Source organism: Pocillopora verrucosa, chromosome 8 (assembly GCF_036669915.1).
Source record: "Pocillopora verrucosa isolate sample1 chromosome 8, ASM3666991v2, whole genome shotgun sequence".
Lineage (NCBI taxonomy): Eukaryota > Metazoa > Cnidaria > Anthozoa > Scleractinia > Pocilloporidae > Pocillopora > Pocillopora verrucosa.
In genome coordinates, this window is record NC_089319.1 from 17,691,635 (window position 1) to 17,710,797 (window position 19,163).

The 19,163-nt window shown below is 39.3% G+C and overlaps 3 protein-coding genes across 3 annotated transcripts; 2 read left to right on the plus strand and 1 right to left on the minus strand.

Annotated features, from left to right (window-relative positions):
- Positions 1-483: 483 nt before the first annotated feature.
- Positions 484-3,012, minus strand: LOC131795466 (rho GTPase-activating protein syd-1). Its single transcript, XM_059113043.2, has one exon. It carries the CDS (start codon positions 2,974-2,976, stop codon positions 1,849-1,851), a length of 1,128 nt encoding a protein of 375 aa, XP_058969026.1. The 5' UTR covers positions 2,977-3,012; the 3' UTR covers positions 484-1,848.
- A 4,234-nt stretch (positions 3,013-7,246) lies between these two features.
- On the plus strand, positions 7,247-11,007 carry LOC131795513 (uncharacterized). Its single transcript, XM_059113100.2, has 4 exons — positions 7,247-7,658; positions 8,461-9,003; positions 9,189-10,501; positions 10,875-11,007. The coding sequence occupies exons 1-3, from the start codon at positions 7,247-7,249 to the stop codon at positions 10,226-10,228; spliced, it is 1,995 nt and encodes a 664-aa protein (XP_058969083.2). The 3' UTR covers positions 10,229-10,501; positions 10,875-11,007.
- A 1,566-nt stretch (positions 11,008-12,573) lies between these two features.
- LOC131795463 (uncharacterized) lies at positions 12,574-19,163 on the plus strand. Its single transcript, XM_059113040.2, has 4 exons — positions 12,574-12,794; positions 15,014-15,404; positions 16,310-16,852; positions 18,048-19,163. The coding sequence occupies exons 1-4, from the start codon at positions 12,789-12,791 to the stop codon at positions 19,052-19,054; spliced, it is 1,947 nt and encodes a 648-aa protein (XP_058969023.1). The 5' UTR covers positions 12,574-12,788; the 3' UTR covers positions 19,055-19,163.

A 19,163-nucleotide genomic window follows, 5' to 3' on the forward strand; every position in this document is an offset into this window, starting at 1 on the left:
GGAGAAGTGGGCTTTTCGTCTGAAAGCGAATTAGCACCACTAGATACTTATCTGCCATGTCGTTGAAGGGTCAAAGCTCTTTTAAACTTCCTCACGATATTCGAAATTTAGAAATATACGTTACGGGCTGCTTTTCGTCCCAGATGCTGCTATAAATCTGTCTGATTCCTGTTCTTTTGGGATGTTATCTTAAAGTATTTTAGTCAACAGAGCGGACTCCGCTCTTCATGTTAGTGGGCAGATAAATATTCTGCGGTCCCCTTACAGCAGGTGTTAACAGCTCGTAGCTAATAAACCAGTGGTAAAGTTTAGGCAATATTTTTTTATCCTTGTCTGTCTGGTCGCTTTGGTCTTTTATCGAATATCTTTTCTTAAATTACTTCTTTAATAAAAGGTTTAGTCACTCGGCGTGTATTTGAGGCCGCGAAAAGGATGATTAAAAGTACGGGACGCAGAAATTTATGGAAACAAGTTTTCGCAGTTTTTAATAATTTATAATTTATTTTTCAAATCTTCTCTGAACTACACCTCGGTATGCCTGAAAGTCGATTACAACAAGAATTACTGCTAAATTTGTCTCTGATCGAGAATTCGTATGGTGGTCGTTTTCTTTCGATTCAATAGACTATATTTTTGTGCGGGTTGTTTTGTTTTAAGTGTAGTAAGGCTATCTTTAGTGCCTGACTAACTTCCTTTCAAACAATGCTTTGTTTAGCAACTTGAATAAAATTGTCGCATCAAGATCGACGCGTCGCCAATCACTTTTTCAAGATCATTAAGTAGAAGCCTAAAATAGAAATAAAAATGTTGCCTTCGAGTTGTTATCAATGATATTTTTTGTGTCTCTCGTTCCTTGTGATTGCTCAAAGCGAACGATTAACATATTCGAACAAGAAAAATAATAGCTCCTAAATAAACATTTGGAGTAATATTTCTTATGTTTAAAGGGTTGTACTGTTTACCATGGATAAACCTAGCTATCAATAATTGCAGAATTGCCTCGAATCGAATCGAAATTAGAAATGTTTCGCGGGTGTAATCGAAAGATCCCGGCCTCGTTTTGCATCAAGGTCGCAGTTGCGGACATTTCGCCGAGTTTTATTTCAAAAGTCGTGCTAGACTACACCTACAAATAGTTTTCGGTCGCCTTAATTCAATTCATCTTATGTCGCTCTCGAAATTCGCTTCTTACTCTATGTTATGAAATGTTTACGGAAAAATGGAATTATTAAATCCGGAGAATCTGCTGAAATTGCAGTTCGTCGGAGATTTACTCGCAGTGCTTTTGCAAGCCTACAAAATTTTTTATACTTTACCCAAAATTGTATTTTAAGCTTAAGAAAACTGTTTTGGCGTTGCAATGGATTAAAAGTCTCTCTCGTTACACATAAAAGAATTGTCGTGTTGAAAGCTTTGTCGAGGTAGGGCTCTTTTCATATCCGAAGAGCCTGTACTTGTAACGAATTTCAGCTACTTTGGTGGAAGTTTCGCGTTACAATACGGCTATTCTGAGAGATATTTCCAATATTAACCCTGTAGAAACTGTTTAACAGGTACTTCCTTAATAAAAACATCTTTGTTCCGCAGTTTGCATTCCGACGAGTTTGTGTTTATCAAATCCGGTCTGTGCTCAATTTGCCAGCTTGCAGAAAACAACGCATTCGAGCTAGCGAAAGCTCGCACCTCAAACACGAAGTTCCTTGCCATGACTTTTTAATAAACCATCAAGCTTTTGCGATTAAATTCATTCAGCTTGATCTTTAATTCCTAGTTGACCCATGCTCCGAGCCACAGTTTCTTAACAAGAGATTTGTTTTGCTTTTTCGGTCGTTCTTAGCAATCTAGAGGTCATTTAGGTCTGGAACTCTGTGCTTCAGATCTCCTTCTATCACTTGGCTTGTGTTTGACGGGGCTACTCGCTCCCGACGCACTGTAAAATTGATCAGACCAGCTCACGACACTCGCAGCTCTGCTACTGCGACCCCGCTCGTGAGCTGACATGCGATCATCCGCTTCAGAGTTAAATATATCTGCAGAAGTCTCCCGTATTGGCGACAGCGCTCTCCTGCCTCCCACCGGCGACTTGGATGAACGACGCGAGCTGCGGTAGCTCGGTCCCGTGGCCTGTGGATTTCCCGTACTAATGGCATCTTTGTTTTTTCCTATGACTAGATTTGCTACCTTATAGTTCGCCTGATGACTGAGACTCGAGGTATTACTTAACCTTCTGTCACCAGTGAGCCGGCGATCGGGAGATAACCCGCTTGAATTTGAAGCCGAATCCACCGACCCTTCGGATCGTGATGTCCTAGAGGTCCTCGGACTCAAAGATTTCAAACCCTGTATATTATTGTCTTTATTCATAGCTAAACGCTTAGTGGCCATCGCAGTTACCGGAGTAAGAACTTTCACTGTGAGTATAAGTCGTCGAGTCATCTGCATCAAGGCACTCACATCTTGTATGGTCATAGTCCGCACATCCACTTTATTCACCTTAACAATCTCGTCGCCGACTCGTAACAACTCGAAAACGTCCACATCTGTTCCTAAAACAACACGAGACACAAAAATACCTTGTTCACGTTCCCAGCCATCACCCTGACGAATATAAAATCCCAGAGTCTCTCCTGGTTTACGCCGTAGCTCGATCGTACGCTGCAAAAACGTTCCGTTTTTCGAGCAGGCCTCGCGGACACCCAGCACGTGTCTGAACGAGCCTTGTATAATCTTTATAGGCAAAGGTGGACATGGGTCGCCTTTAGTATCAGGTTCTGTGATATCAGTTGCTTTCCTGATCGCAAAAAATTCATCTTCTTTCTCAGCCAGTCGCATTTTTTCAAAGTCTTCTTGCGAGACGCTGCTAAACCGACGTAACCGTTCCACTATGTCGTCGTCGCCCGACTTAGTCGCCGAAGGGAAGGCTTTTCCGTTCGGCGACGAAGGCTTTTTCCTCGCGTCTTCCTGCCGTAGAGCCATGTTTTTTTTTTTTACTCTGCGTTTCCTACGCGTCCATCAGGGCCGCCATATTGCTTGAATTCAAAATGAAAAGTTTGCATGCAATTAAAGAATATTGTAGCGACCAGCCAATCACCTTGTACCTTCCAAGACAGGTGTACAGCGTCACACAAAAACAAAGCTCAGAGCTGGTTGCCAGTCAATTTTTTCTTCGGCCGCAGAAAACAATTAAATACGTAGATATTTTGGTGTGAAAACCAATGAAAGGATTCCCTTTGAGAGGATATCACTTGGGGAAGTATAAACAAATCGCGTTTGATCGAAAACTGTTCGGAGAGCGAAGAATTGCTGCAATACATACCCCACGCTTGCGTGATGATTTTGCCTACTTCGTTAACGCTGTACTTATAACAAGAAGTTTTGATTCATTACAGCATTCATTACGGCGATATTTTCGATGGAGGTGGAGGCTCAAATTTACGGAAACGTCGGTAAATTGATTGCGAAGTGCAACAATGACGTGAACAAATGAAAGCGAAGAAGTTCATCTGCCTGGATACGAAAAAAATATATATTTATGTTTTCGAATTTTTAATTCTTGTCTGAATGAAGTGATATTTGTTTGCTAATAATCGCCGCTCGCTTTTTTCCTTTTGAATCGTTGAAATCAATTGAAGATTCTAGATCTGTCGAGAAGTGAAATCGTTTAAAACAAAATTTAGAAATGAGCTCTACCGACGCGTGATAGGTACGAGAGAAAATTAAAATCGCGCGATCGATTTCGCTTAGCTTCCGTGAAAATTAGTATTTCAACAAGGTCAGCCTGTTGTTGTCGACAGAAAATGTTTCGGTCTAAATTTTTGGCTCTATCCCGAATGTGTCTGCAGTTTTTGTTCGATAATCTACTTTGTTTCAAAAGCAATGGAAAATTACGCAATGTTTTTTTTTGGTGACGTCAAGGGATTATTTTTATCCCTATTTCCGTTTTAAAACGTGTTCTCAGTCGATTGTAAAAACCACTTTAGCTCAAAATTACGTCATCGCTTCCAAATTTTCAAACTCCGCTTGTCGAGTTAAAAATGTCTCAAACTTCGACACCCATCGTCACGTTTCTATACCTTTCTATATTTAGATCAATCACTCATTCATTTCCGCAAGTAAATTGTTATTCGCAATTGAATATAAAAAAGTGCGTAACTTAGTGCCAACCATTTTCCTGTGAAAACGGGAATTCAAACTTTTATTTTTGTTTTCTGTTTTCCTTTGACAATTAAAAACGGAATTCGAACTTCTATTTTCGTTTTCCTGCTAAATTAAAAAACGGTGTTTAAAATCCCATTTTCGTTTTTCGTCTCCATGTTTTTATCATTTCTGTTTATCATCCTAACGAGAAGAACGTTGGCACCTCATGTCGTTAACAAAAAGGCCTGGCAACCACGGATGACATTTTGGCGGGAATAACAAACAAAATGGCTGCCTTAGAAAACATGAAGGAAGTAAACACACAAGAGAATTTTTTGAAAAAGGGGATATCACACAACCTTCCTTAAAAATTTCTGAAATTTTAAGAGATTGAATAATAAAAGTACCGACACAAATTATCCACTCACCGAACTAAACAGACTGGAACTCAAAACCAACGAAGCAAATTTACATTTCGATTTGAAACTTTCTTGTTTACTTCCGTTCGGCGTGGTAATCGGCAAAGACCATGGCAGGTTTTTGAATAATAACCCAAAAATGACTTTTTTTTATTGATCTTTCAAAAGCGACTTTGAATTCTCTTTTTTTTTTTCCGCTTTGCAACTTCAACCTATTACTAAAATAATCTGCTAAGGAAATTGTTCATTCTGTGACCTTGTCCACTCGTTCATGTTTTTTGACTTCCTGTCAATTAATTTTCTATCCTACTTATGTTGTCGTCCACTAAATTAAGTGTTCCCCACATCGTTGTATCACAGAAATCCTTGTGTCCTTCGCCAAAAATGATTCCACGCTAAAATAGTTACTAAAAATGTTGATCTCTTCGGGAGTAGTCATTGTTCATCGACTGCGGGACCCCCCTGAGGCTCTGTAATATTCAAATGATCTCCCCTCATTGGCAGTCAATTTTCTATAATACAGTCTCTCTTTTATACTCCGTCTGTGACGACTGATTCTCCTTCTGTTACCCTGGAAAACCATGTTATCCCCCCCAATAAAATACTCCGATCCCCCCTCCCCTCCCAGGTGATTAATAATGACCGTTTTCTACACCCGACTGAGTGTCGTAAAAACATAAATTAAAGTGTTCGCAACAACCAATCAGAATTAAAGTTTTATATAACAAAGGGCCTATGAGAACTCAAAGTAAAACCATGTGAATCCCTGAAGCGCGGGAAAACGCAGTTAACCAAGAAGCGATTGACTTCAGTTTTGAATCTGATTGGTTGATTGAGGGGTGCAAGTTTTTCTGGATCATAGGGCTAAGAAAAGCGAAACCAAAGCAGTTCCATTTAAATTTAATTTCTAATTTTCGAGGAATTTTCATTTCTGTTTAGATCAGTTTATACCAGGTTTTTGTACACGTAAATGGCTAACAAAGAAATCGAGCTTACTTTGGCAAGGAAAAAGTATTGAATATAAACCTTCCTTTACTTTCACGAGTATGTGAAAATTTCTAAATATGATTCAGAGCCGCTATAACTTTTTTCTGAATGAAAGACAAATCTTGATATACTTGTGGTTATTCTTTGAGCTTCAGGTAGGTGTGTCTGGGTCAAAATGCTAACATCGAGTGTTTCGTAAAGGCTCTTGAGTTGCTATGATAATCTATTTTGTCATAACTGAATATGTAAATTTTTCAAAGAAACCTTAAAAAAAATTGTTGGTGCCGGTTTCTCGAAGAATCTAAATTGGTGTCAAGAAATAACGAAATAATTTTGAGCTGCCTCAGGAATATTCCATGTACGCTTTCTATTGTTTTGGAATAGACCTCTTAAGCTTGTATGGTTTTTTTTTTTTTTTTACTCCCTTCAGGTCTGAGGCAGGGAATTCAATTATGCGTACATATCCACGTGACTAAGAGAAAATTTGAAAGAAACAGTTCTCTAGATCCGAAGGTCTGAGGTTCGATTCCTCATGGGGACTCAGAATTTTTTCTTTGTACCACGCTCGTGACAAGACGAAAAAAAACTTTCTTAGTTCTCTAGAGTGTTATCAAGGACCTGAAATTGGAAACAACACCTACAAGCTAAATAGGTCTATTGCATTTTCGAGGTTGACAAAGTGATGTCTGGATTTTCTTTATCGGACAGCCCCTCTCTCCTGAAGCTTTCGCTTCATGTGAAAAGGAAAAAAGGATGCGATCTAGGTTGTAAAAATTGTTGTGCTGAAGTTTAATGCTAGTGTTTTTAATTCGTCTATGAGTTTCAGGCAGGTATGTCAGGGTCAAAAGACTAACATCGGGGAAAGAAAAAAGATGCGATCCAAGTTGCAGAATTTCTGTACAAGTTTAATGTTCGTGTTTTCTACTCGTGTGGTCCGCTTTGGTGATGTTTTGGCTGCCCCGGATGAAACGCGTTTGTTTTCAAAAGTGTTTTCCAAAACCACATGAAAACAAACGTGTATTTTGCAATTAGTATTAGCACTTGTTATTGCTTGGCAACATACTTTTAGTTGTTATTTTATTGGAATGCTTTTACGTGGTCATTAACAAACTGAGCCGAACCAGCTTTATGGCGGATAAAATTTAGTAAGTACATAACACAAATCTAAGATCGCTGATAGCTTTCCAAGATGAAACGGAAACTTTTTTCTGTACTTCTGTTTGATGAATGCCATGTATGTCGTGCCATCGATCATTTGCATCAAGACAGGGATTATGTGTATTGACACAGGAATGAATTTATTTTAATGCAAGAAAAAGAGAAAATTTGGTTTGTATTGAACATATCAAAACCGAAGCAGAAAAAGCGATCGGAGAAAAAGTACGATAACATACCGTATGTAAGGCTTAGGTGAAAATGATAAACACCTCAGTATAAAGAAGTCACCACTAATAACATTAATCGCTGTGGCGACATTTTACACCTCTCAGCTTTAATTTCTTGGACTAAATATACCGAACAATTTACATTTTGTAATTGCGGTATTACAATTTTGAGACAAAGATATATTTACCGTGAGTCAGCTCATTGTATATTTTACAAAATTGACTTTAAATTCAATTGCACTTTGAATGTTACGCGTTATTTTCCGCGACGGATTTAGATATTTCATATTTAATCTTTTCTTCAACTAGGATTTAAGGATGAAGCCACGAAAAGACGTCAAGCCTCTTTTGGTGGTTTCATTTGTGGCTGCTGTTTTGATGCTTGTGGAGTACGAGTACTGGAGTGAAACAGATTATCTCTCATCAGCCATCGCCGCGTTGAGACAGAATGTTCGTCTGACCTTTGAATCAAACACTACGCTAAAAACAGAAAGGGTCCATTTTGAAGGCGAATCAAGATCCGAGGAGAAATGCGCGATACCATTAGCTTTCAACGCAGATCTTCATGAGCGGAGTAAGACAAAATGGCCCTGTAAGTTGCCAATTTTGGACCCTTTTCATCCGCAAGTGATGAAAGCGATTACACCAGTGGCGTCACTAAACTGCAAGGGGAGGCTTTTTACGGAGTTCCAAAACGGAAAATTTCGACTCCTAGATGACGTTAGAAAAGGTTGGTAATTAAGCTATTCCAGACTCGCCATTGTATCGAATTACATGAAGACTTCGGCCCCATTTCCAAGATTATCTGAATACAAAGAGCAGTACCTTGTTGTTTGGGTGTATGTGGGTGTGTGTCTGTATGTTCATATGCCGTTTCCTAAAGGGGTCAGAAGATTAATCTGAAAGCCCCGAATCACACATTTGCACCTAACATCATATTTTGGTATGGATTTTCAGTTGAAAATGGTTTTTACTTGTATCATTACTATTACTTTTTACTTGTATCATTACGATTAGTTTCATTTTTGACACAGATTGAAATAAAGTTACTTACTTATCTTTTGCACACAACATGGAGTGCTTAAATATTTGCTCGTGAAGCACAATTTCACGTGCTTACGAAAAGGTTTGATCTAGAGCAGGCAAAGTTTTTTACATACAATGTTGGGAGAGATGGCTTAAGTAGTCAAACATGCTCTTCCAACACGTTAGGCCCAAAAGTTTTACTGTTTAATCAGCGCTTACATAACAAGAGAATCAAGCTGTAATAAAAGAGAAGCTGCAAAATAAAGCAGTAAACGAATGGTAAGGCACCTCTGTAAGAAAGTTCATAACGATGCCCTGTTAGAGAAAGTTCACCATCTAAATATTTTTTAGTGTAGGTAACAAAAAATGTACTGTTTCCCTGGCTGACATTCCTTTGGTTTAACATTTTAGAGTGGCAAGTGGTAAGCCAAATGAAATGTCTTATGTGTAACTCAACTTTACATTTCTCGAGCTGTAGCTAAAATGCTCTTTCTTTGCTTCTGTAGAGCATGAAATCGTTGAAGTCTTCGCCGAACCGATCTACCGTAAAACTGATTATGATGTAAAGTTGGGACAAAGGATCTTTGTTAACTTAACGAATAGGGAGGCAAGAGTAAATAGCGATTTTCTCAAAGTAACCGTTCGATTTAAGAACGGCAAAATCCAATCCGATTTCCACGCCGCGATTTCAGAGATCGACGACGTTGCAAAAGAGAAAGAAACGCACAGTGCACCCTTGAACATAATGATTTTAACTTTCGATGGAACGTCTACCGCCCACTTCAAAAGATTGTTGCCAAAGACGTATGCCTACCTTAGAGATGGGCTGGATTCCATATTTTTCAAGGGTTATTCTATTGTTGGAGAATCAACAACTCCGGCGATGACTGCTTTCTTAACTGGCAAGTCGGTGTCGGAGAATTGTGAATTCAAGGAAGCGAGACGAGGATATAAAAATTCGAGTTACGTGGACAAGTGGCCATTTATATTCAAGGAATTAAAGCGTCTTGGAATTGCTACAATGTGGAGTGAAGATCAACCTGGTATAGGTGAGTACTTTAGAGTAATTTTCAGTTGTTTGTCGAAAGTAATCCGTGATTGCATGGGTTTTGGCTATTGGCTATGGCTATTGAAGCAGAAGTTTGCAGTGTGGCCGCCCCTGAGAGAATAACAACAAGAGTAGACAAGCTTTTTGGCTTTTTGTAACTGCTTTTTCATTTAATTTCTCCTTTAGGAGCATTTCATCTCACACTAAAGGGATTCAAAGATCAGCCAACTGATCATTATGGAAGACCTTTGTGGTATGCAGGAGATAAGGGCCTTTGTTTCAGCTCTCAGCCACAGTTTGAATTACAACTCAAATATCTTAAAAGCTTTATGAAATCCTACCCGGGAAAAAGGAAATTTGGTTTCACATTTCTATCAAACTTGTGCCATCGACAACCTGGCCTAGCCCACGCAGCTGACGATGGATTACTGTCTTTTTTCGTTTCACTTAAAGATAAAAATTTGTTGAACGACACCATGTTCATCACAATGGCTGATCATGGTGCAAGATTTGGCGTCGTGCGTGAAAGCCCTCAAGGAAAGTTGGAGCACAGACTTCCACTTCTTTCTTTGACTCTTCCGCCTTGGTTTAAACGGAGTTATCCGGCGCAAATGACAGCATTGGTTAGGAATACCCGGATAATTTCCTCACCCTTCGATCTTCACAAAACGATGAAGCATCTGTTGATGTTTCCAGAGAAAACTTTGGTTCAAACGGATACGATCGGTAGCAGTCTTTTTGAACCACTTTCAGAAGACAGGAAATGCATTGATGCAGGTATTCCGGAAAATTACTGCCCGTGTTTAAGATGGCAACCAATTAGCATTGCTCATCCGCACGTGCTTCGAGCTGTTAAGGCGGCAGTGAGCCACGTCAACGAGTTGTTGATGTCTCACCCAACGACAGCCAAATTATGCCATCGACTAGAGATGAAGACAGTGTTAGAAGCTTATCAAAAAATTCCAAGTCTTGAAATGCATCTGAATTTAGACCAAGAAAATACAACATGTAGTTATCAAATTCAGTTTCAGGCTACACCTGGTGATGGTGTATTTGAAGTTATATTCAGATTGGACTCATCGGGGAATTTCAGAGTCTATGGAGATATTGATCGTGTTAACAAGTACGGTGATCAACCTAAGTGTATTGTTGCACATGCGCCGTCAATGCGACCGTACTGCATTTGTTTGTCACAAAATACGCCTGACACCAACAGACGGGTATAGCACTGTCTACCATTTCCCCCGCCCTCCCCTCTCCCCCCTTAAGCTCTCTACCCCTCTCACTTCGTCCATTGCTCAACTGTGATAAACTGAGTACAAACAATTTTAAAAAGTTGTATCCAATCTTGTGTAATATTTACAGCAGATTACCATCTGTAGAGAACAGGTCCTCTTCAAGTCCTTCTTTCAGGTGTCTTTGGAACGTAGTTTCGTGTGGGTACAGAAGTATATTTATTTACGGATCTTCTCGCTGAAGGACAGAACTCATTTCTTACGGTAAGTGAATCGTGATCTACAAAAGGGGTTTGCACATCCGCCTGATTAAGCACCCCGTCTGAGTTGCTAACAAATGAATTAACTTAGGCATGATCCCTTTCGAGTTGATCTGATGATAAAATAATTTTTGAAAGGGAAGTTTTTGCCTTCAGACAGAGTAAAAACACTTCTTGTCTCGTCCCCACATGATATTATCCCAATCCAGGCCTGCTCGGCAGCTTATAAGCAACTTTTGGCGTTTGGAGTAACTTTTCGAGATTCTAGCAACCTCGAGCAATTTTTGAAGACCTGTGGAAAGCAACTTTTGAAATTTAGGTAGCAAATTTTTGGAGTTTGTTCGATTTCTTAGCCCGTTTTTTGTATTCCGCTTTAGAAACTTTCCATCGTTTTACGAGCACAGTCTCAAGAACGGGCTATTCCAGTCTCTTTTCGCCCAGAACTCTTCCTGGAAGATGTCAAAAGAAAGCAAGTTCCGAGCGGCAGACATAGAGCATCGTGATCTCTTTTCATAACCGTTCACAGGCAGACAAAATGTAGCCTCCCTCTCTTGCCAATTCTCGTTTCCATATCCAGTCCTACCGTGTAGTTGTAACGGAAATGTAGACTTGGTCGAGGAAGGTTTTTGGCATCAGGTGAAGCGTGAATTTTTCAGAAAGAAGAGCGTGATTCATGAATTTGTGAACCAGCGTGAGACGTGATTTGCCCCCTGAAATATACGAGACTCATAAAAACCTCAAGATTTCCCTGAAGTCCTGTACACAAGAAGAGCGATTTGAAGTTTTCTCTTTACAATGTGACGCCTGAGTTTCTCTCCAATTCATAGGTGAAAATAAACAGGATCAGGACCCCCCCCCCCCCTCCCCCCCCCCCCCCCACGCCTTTGCTAATTTCTCTTTACATTTTGTATGGTACTGACGAGAATAATTTATTTTGAAAATCAGCACCATTTCCTTTGTTCTCATTCCCTTTACATTTGATTAAAGGCAGATAACGTAAAAAGAAATTAGAAGTCACACGCTTTTCGGGGTTTATGTTCAATGCACGATCTCAACGATTGTGCCTCCTCTCAAATCAATTTTTCCCATGTCCGTTGCTCATGTTTGCCGGCCACGTTGTTTGACCCCTGGCGATCCCTGAAACCTTTACACAAACACGAGGATCCGATTACTGGCAACTCAATCCTTTATTCAAAGACCTTGCATTGATCAATCCTTGTCTTTGCCAACGTAAGCCACGTCAGAGTGTAAATTTTAGATTTGTCCATCGTCTTAACGTTGTGTTTGTCGCTGAGGACGAGAAATGAGAAAAGATAGAGCGAATCCAAAGTAACCTTTCGTTACGCTTAACACGGCAGTGAATGAAATATTCACTCTTCTTGCTTAGTTTAACTCTTTAACCCTTTGAAGTGACTAACAACTAATTTCTCCTTACAACGAACGATTAAGGTCATGAGAATAAAGGAGATGATCACCAACTAAAGAAACTCTTGATTGTTGAATAAATTCTCCTTGTCAGCACCTTAGGAAATGTTTAGAGAGCAATGCGGAGAATATGCATATTGATGTTGGGGAGTCGATTAGTCTTAGTGTCCCATTCACACCAGCAAAAATATAACCCAGGTGGAGCTGAATAAAATTCAGCAATAAAAAAACTGACAACTAAATTTCACACATAGTTCAAGTAATCACTAAATTTAAAAATTTGAAGTCGGCAAACATCAGGTTAAATAACTTCAATGAAGGAAAATTAATTTGCAACCGTGATCGACATTTTGTTTTAGCTTTGTAATAAGAGGGGATTTGGATTTGTTTTTTAAAAACTTTTTTAGGATTATCAAGTCTGTCAGTGCACGTTTTATTTCATGCTGCTCAAGAATTCTTTAGTCGTGTTAATTTTTTTTTCTTATTCAAATAATTCGGCTAATCAATCCCTTTTTTTTAATTATTCTTGTTTGCATTTTATAATCATTTTCCTCGCCGCTGTATTTCTAGGAAAGTCAACGTCACGTTCTAAACAAGCTCGTGTCGGATTTATTTCCTATTGTGACGTATACTGTGTCTTCTACACCAAGAAAGAGCATATATTCTTGACATGCCTTAAGAATAGATTCTTGTTAAAGAAAAAGAAGATTGCAGTGTAAGATCGTCTTACAGGTCAACAATCAAACAAACAGCGAATTTATTTGCTATGTGTGAAAGTGTGACCTAGCGTCTGAATATCGCATGACATCTCCAAATACAGCTGAAAACAATAAGCATCTCACACGAGGGCTGAATTATCTGAAGCCATGAAGGTGAGTCCACGTCTCAAAACACTCATATTTGTATTTCTAAAGGAAGTGTCCTCAATATCGATCCATTGTATCCACTAAATTTTGTAAATAGATCGAGCATACCGGTAAAATTTTGTTTCGTGTCGTATTCCCTGCGTTCGGGAATGTGTTCCTAAGTAGTAGTCATTCGTCTGAAAAACTATTTCTTGTCGTTGAAGGCGAATGAGGTACGTGTGTCGTGGTTTTGCTTCGTTTCGAAATGATTACCGAGTGTAATTTAATTTACTTTTCATAACTCCTGATGAAACAGAAGCGAAATACCTATTTCTTGTTATGGGTTAAATCGGCGAGGGGTGTTTGAGCGAACCCGGATAACAACAACAATGGAGGAATACCAACAAACGGAAGTGATACGAAGAAATAGTATTGATGAATTTGTTAAATTTGAACCGCAGGAAGGGGAAGAAAAACCAATAGTTAACATGATTTTAAACTAGAAAATTTCCCCGTTTATTCGATGTGGCTTTGATGTCGCATGTGTATTGAATTTTTATATTTAGATAAGTGTTCGCCAAATTGTCTAGTGTTTGTTCATTTGTGTCTTATTGCCTTCCTCATCTCTCTCGGTCAGAGTCCAGAAATTACTAAAACAGATGTATGCAATTGAAAATAACAGTTTATTCCGGAATGGAACCCTGCATAAATTGTACCCTTTCGTGCACGGGAAGTAGATTACGAAATGAAACGTTACACGAAATTGTGACATGTATTCAAATGACACCTTTTAGACCAAGTGGCATTAAGACGATCGAATTACTCCAGATAACCATCTGACGCTTGAAATTATTTTGTCTTTCTTCCTTTTCTTTTTTCTTTGGGGATTCGCGTTCTGATGGAAAGCTACTTTGTCATTCAGAAAAACAGGATTTGTTTCCACAAGATTTGTCCTAGACTAGTATCAGTTTCGTACCTGTCGAAAAAAAAATATAAATACGGGTCACCTAAGAGTGTGGCCAGAGGTAGTCAATGAAAACAAAAGAAATTTAAATAAACTTAGTTTATTTATATTCGGGGCCTTAAAGAATGAGAAAAGGATATATTTAAAAGGCTCAAACCCACGACGGCGAAGGCAACGAGGATGTGGCAAAACAAAGGAAACGAAAGAGCAATAGCTCGGCTCAAGCATTTTGATACTTAAGTTTTCTCGAAACGGAAACCACTACTTTCCTTTTGTTGCGTCATGTGCTATAAGCAAAGCTTTTGGCAACAGTAATTCATATTATTTTTGTTCTCCAGGCTGTCATTTTAAGATGCTTAGCTACTTCAAACACATTTTAAACTTCCCCTGTGTTCTACTACCGTCAGTATATTATAAACAGTTTAAATCTCTTGCTTAAGGCCATAGGAATAACACTCCGTCCAAAAGTCTTTCTCTTAAAATTTTGATATCTTGACCAAATTAATATTTCAGCTAAAACAAAATTTTAAAAATTTGTGTAGAGAAAAGAAGAACTTTGAAAATAGATCTCAGTTGAAAATAGATAATTCAGCTGTGTTAAACCTTGGGTTTGACTAGGAATCGATTTAAAGGGGAAAATCTCTCGAAAGTGAACGTCGAGACACTGCCATGAGATTCACTTGTACCATAAATTATTTACACCGACAAGATTTCACTGCTAAGTGCACTTTTCAAGTAGAATTTATTTGCTATATGCATTTGCTGTGAAAACTCGTCAATCAAACTTTTAAATAAAACATTTTACTCTGAAGTCCAGAAAGCTTTTTTCTAACATGTGTCTGTCACAAGTCAATAACCCTACAAGTTGTTCCTTGGACTTGAAAAAGAACATTTGTCATACTTTCTCTGTCATGGTTGAAAACTGACGCATATAGTGAAAAGTCTCCCAAGTTAAAATGTTTCGCGAATTTTTCGATCACTGTATAGTATGGACTTATTTACTGAGTTGGGGAGGTTTGTGCGTCATGACCGAGAGCCAAATATTTTCCCGTCCGGTTCGACTTTACTCAGTCAACAAGAATTTTATCATATATTGGTCGTCATATGTCCTTAGCTCGCGAGGCAGTAGGAGAGCTTTGTACGGCCCTATTCATGCGTTACGGGTCATACGAGCATTTTTGTCTAATGTTTTTCGATAAAAGCGCGCGCGCGGGCCGTGCGGTCTTGAGTTAGTATCTACAGTAATCGAATGTGAGACCTGATTGAAGTATTTCTATTGCAGTTATGTTTCAGGCTGAAACGCAGAAAATGGCTCAAACTCCTCTTCGTTCTCATCTGTCTTCTCGTTATAACAGCACTCCTGGAGCAGATGTACCTCGTCAGAATGAAACCTTACTTAAATGTCTACATGGCGAATGTCGGTCGTTCAATCGGTCGTCCCCTTTCTACCGACTGGGACATGAAGCAATCCCGATCGAAATGCGCAATAACGCATAGTACTGACAACCATTCTGAGTTGGATGATGGGAAGAAATGCCAACTGCCCAATCTGGATCCTTTCCGTTCATATGTGGTGAAAGCTATCAACCCTGTAGAGTCGATAGACTGCGAAGGAAGATTGTACACTGAATATGAAAACAGCGTCTTTAAACTCCTGGACGATGTCGATGAAAGTTAGTCTGTGGCCGATTTGTTTGTTTTGTTCAGTTTTTCTCGTTTTCTTTCCAGTAATTATTAAGCACCAAGAGGGGGGTGGGAGGATTTCAGGGGGGTTCAGTTGGCATTAGAAGAGTATAAAAGGGAGACATAGAAAAATTGACTACCAAGGAGGGGGGATCACTAGATACTAAAGAGCCTTGGTGGGAGGAGGAATGGGGGTGGAGGGGCAGAGTCCTCCGACCGCCCGGGCGGTAAATAGAGATTATTAGATCTGATTTACAAGTCACGAACTGACCTTATTTACTAGACATTTGAAGTCTGGCTTGCAGCTCGTCAACGTCTGTCACAAGTTTTTCCTAAAAGGAGAGGGTGCATTGTTTAGCAGGGCTGATTCGTAAATTAGTTAGCCAACTCGAAGGGTGTAAACTGGATTGGAGCAAACCTCTCTCTACATTTGATCATTATCGATTCTTGCAAGCTCAATGACTCCCATAGTATTCACGTCCAGCTAATAACAACGAAATTTGGCATGTTGTTAAATTCAAAGCTCAAAAACATGTTGAGGTGGCGTAGTTGTGGTTACACACTCAGTTTCCAAATCAAGCTTGTAAAGGACGTTCTTCTATCATGATTTGCCACCCGAGCATAATCACTGCATATGACTCTGGGATGTTTGCTTGCCGGACTCATCGTTCTGGATATGTAGCATCTTATTTCCTTACGTTTCCTTGATGTATATATTGAAATCCTAAATTAGCATACTATTATAAAAACGGTTTTACGAGTAGAATCAAACATATCTGTAATTTTTAACCAACGAGAAGGGCGTGGGAATCAGCGAGCAACTTTTCTGAATGGGTACAGTTTTCAGCCTGCTCACCAGGCCTATGTGAACTGACTCAGTTTCTCTTTTTTGTAGAGCATCAAATTAAAGAGGTTTTTGCAGTGCCAATAGTGCGTGTTTCAGATCAATATTCAGCCTACGGAGAGAAGACCTTCCTTAGCCTGAATAACAGAAGTGCCATTATGGTAGACGACTTTCTCAGAGTGACCATTCGCTTTAGAGACGGATCAGAGCAAACAGATTTTCACGCCTCGATTTCAGAGATTCCCGAAGTCTCAGAACAGAAGGAAACTCACAGCTCTCCCCTTAACATAATGATTCTGGCATTCGATGGAACATCTGCTGCCCACTTTGAGAGGATGCTACCCAAAACATATACTTACTTGAAAGACAATCTAGAATCCATCATGGTGAAAGGTTACTCAGTAGTAGGAGAATCTACGACGCCCCAACTGACGGCTCTTTTGACCGGGAGGTCATTAGAGGAGAACTGCGATTTTAGTGAAGCAAGGAAAGAATACGCATCCTCTACATTTGTAGACGTATGGCCCTTCATATATAAAGATCTGAAACGTCTTGGAATAGTCACGATGTGGAGTGAAGATGATTATCACATAGGTAAGGCTTCCCTTAATTCCGTGGCTATCGCGGGTAAAAAAAAGCTGGCAGGTAAAGTTTTCGGTGACAAAGTTTTTAATGTTTTTTTTTACATGACTATTGGTGAAATTCCAGAATTTCTCTTGTTTCAAGAACATGATGTCTTCGATATGCTCCTCGCAGTGAACGTACCATTTTCATCCTTGCAATTGATTATAAGAATGTCGTCATGCATGGTATCCGGGGGGTTCTTTAGGAAGGTGGTTTTAGTTTTCACGAAGGGAAAGAAAAGGGTAGGATATCTCTTAACGCGTCTGAAACGCTCAGCCGTAAGTCTAATTTACAGGTTTTCCACAAAGGAAAAAAAATATAATTTACCAGCATTGTCAAAATTGAATTAACCTTATTTTCTCAAAAGAGCGATGTTTTGACGGCGTAGCTTTTCTGCCTGCTGCTTTTATGTGAATGTGGTCTTTTCATTTATTGTCTAAAAATGTGTCCTAAAATTGCACTTTATACGAGACTTTGGATTAATATCTTTATGATAAACAGCATATCTTGTTGATAATATCTCTCGCTCAAAGACCAACTCAATGGGCTGGTCATTTACACGGGGTCTAACCGGCCAAGAGGCTTAGGCTCTCTTTACAAGAGGGTTAATTTAATTAAATAAATTTCCTTCCACTGTTAGCTTGCAGTCCCCTTGACACATTCACAGAAATAAATATTCAGTTAAAAGATTCAACTAAAGTGAGGAGTTACGACGCGGTTTTGTTAAAAAATGGCTGACCCTTGTTTAAATAATCGGCCCAGTAAGTTTCCCCGGCCGGCAATGTAAAAGCTTCTATATTAATTATGATGAGACTCTCCGAAGAATAGGGCATGGACCTATACTTTGGATTCAGTCTCTTAGGTTTATCATCTCTTTATGGAAGCCATGTAATCGAGACAGCGCCAGCGCTTAACTCTTTGACTCCCAATATCTCAATAAAAATTATCCTTACTGTCTACCATATACATTACCCAAGAGTTTTGTCCCTGAGAATTTGGTTTTTGATCAAATGGTTATCCTCTATTAATCTTTTTTGCTAATCTCATTACTTAGTTTCGTGATATTGTATTGATATCGTAAGGATATATTTATAATTTCGTCATCCCTGAGAGTATAAAAAGTTAACATGAAATAGCAGATGTTGTTTTATTTTTTGTCCTAAAGGTACATTCACTCTTAGACTAAACGGATTCAATGATCAGCCCACGGACCATTATGGAAGAACTTTATGGTTAACCACGCCAGGCGAGCTCTGCTTTAATTCTCAGCAGCAGTACAAGGTACAGCTGAAATACCTCAAAAGCTACATGAAATCATACCCCGGGAAGCGAAAATTTGGTTTCACTTTTTTTTCCGACTTGTGTCATCGTGAACCTGGTCTTGTCCATGCTGCTGATAGCGGAATAACAGCCTTTTTCGAGTCTCTTCAACGAGAGAATCTTTTGAATGATACCCTGTTCATTACAATGTCCGACCACGGCGCAAGATTCGAGGAGGTGAGACAAAGTCCTCAGGGGAAATTGGAGCAGCGACTTCCATTTCTTTCTTTAACGTTTCCTTCGTGGTTTAAACGCAGCTATCCCGATCAAATTGCAGCTCTGGTTAAAAATACTCACATCATTTCGTCACCGTTCGATCTTCATAAAACGATAAAACATCTATTAGCGTTTCCGAAAAAGCATTTTATCGAGACGAATACGACAGGTAAAAGCTTTTTCGAGCCATATTCTATCAGCAGAACTTGTAGCGATACGGGCATTCCGGAATATTACTGCCCGTGTTTAAAGTGGCACCCCATTAGTATAAGTCATCCGCATGCAACGGAAGCTGTCAGAGTTGCGGTGGACCACATCAACAAGCTCTTAATGTCACACCCGATGACAGCCAAACTATGCCACCAACTTAAACTTAAGATGATCGCTGAAGCTTATCAGAGTCAACCAAGCAGTGAAACACATCTTACGTTAGATCTTGAACAAACCATATGCACTTATCAAATTCAATTTCAAACAACTCCTGGCGATGGCATATTTGAAGGGCTAGTCAGGATGGACTTATCCGGGAATTTTAAAGTATATAGTAAATTGGATCGTATTAACATGTACGGCGATCAGCCGCGGTGTATTTATGATGCTGTGCCGTCCATACGATCGTACTGTTTGTGTAAATAATAGTAATAGTCTTAGACGAGGGCTATCTCCTCTGCCATAATTGAGGCAAAGAAATATAGAAGAATTTATTGCATGTTGATGACAACGGCATTAGATTCCGTAGAAACTC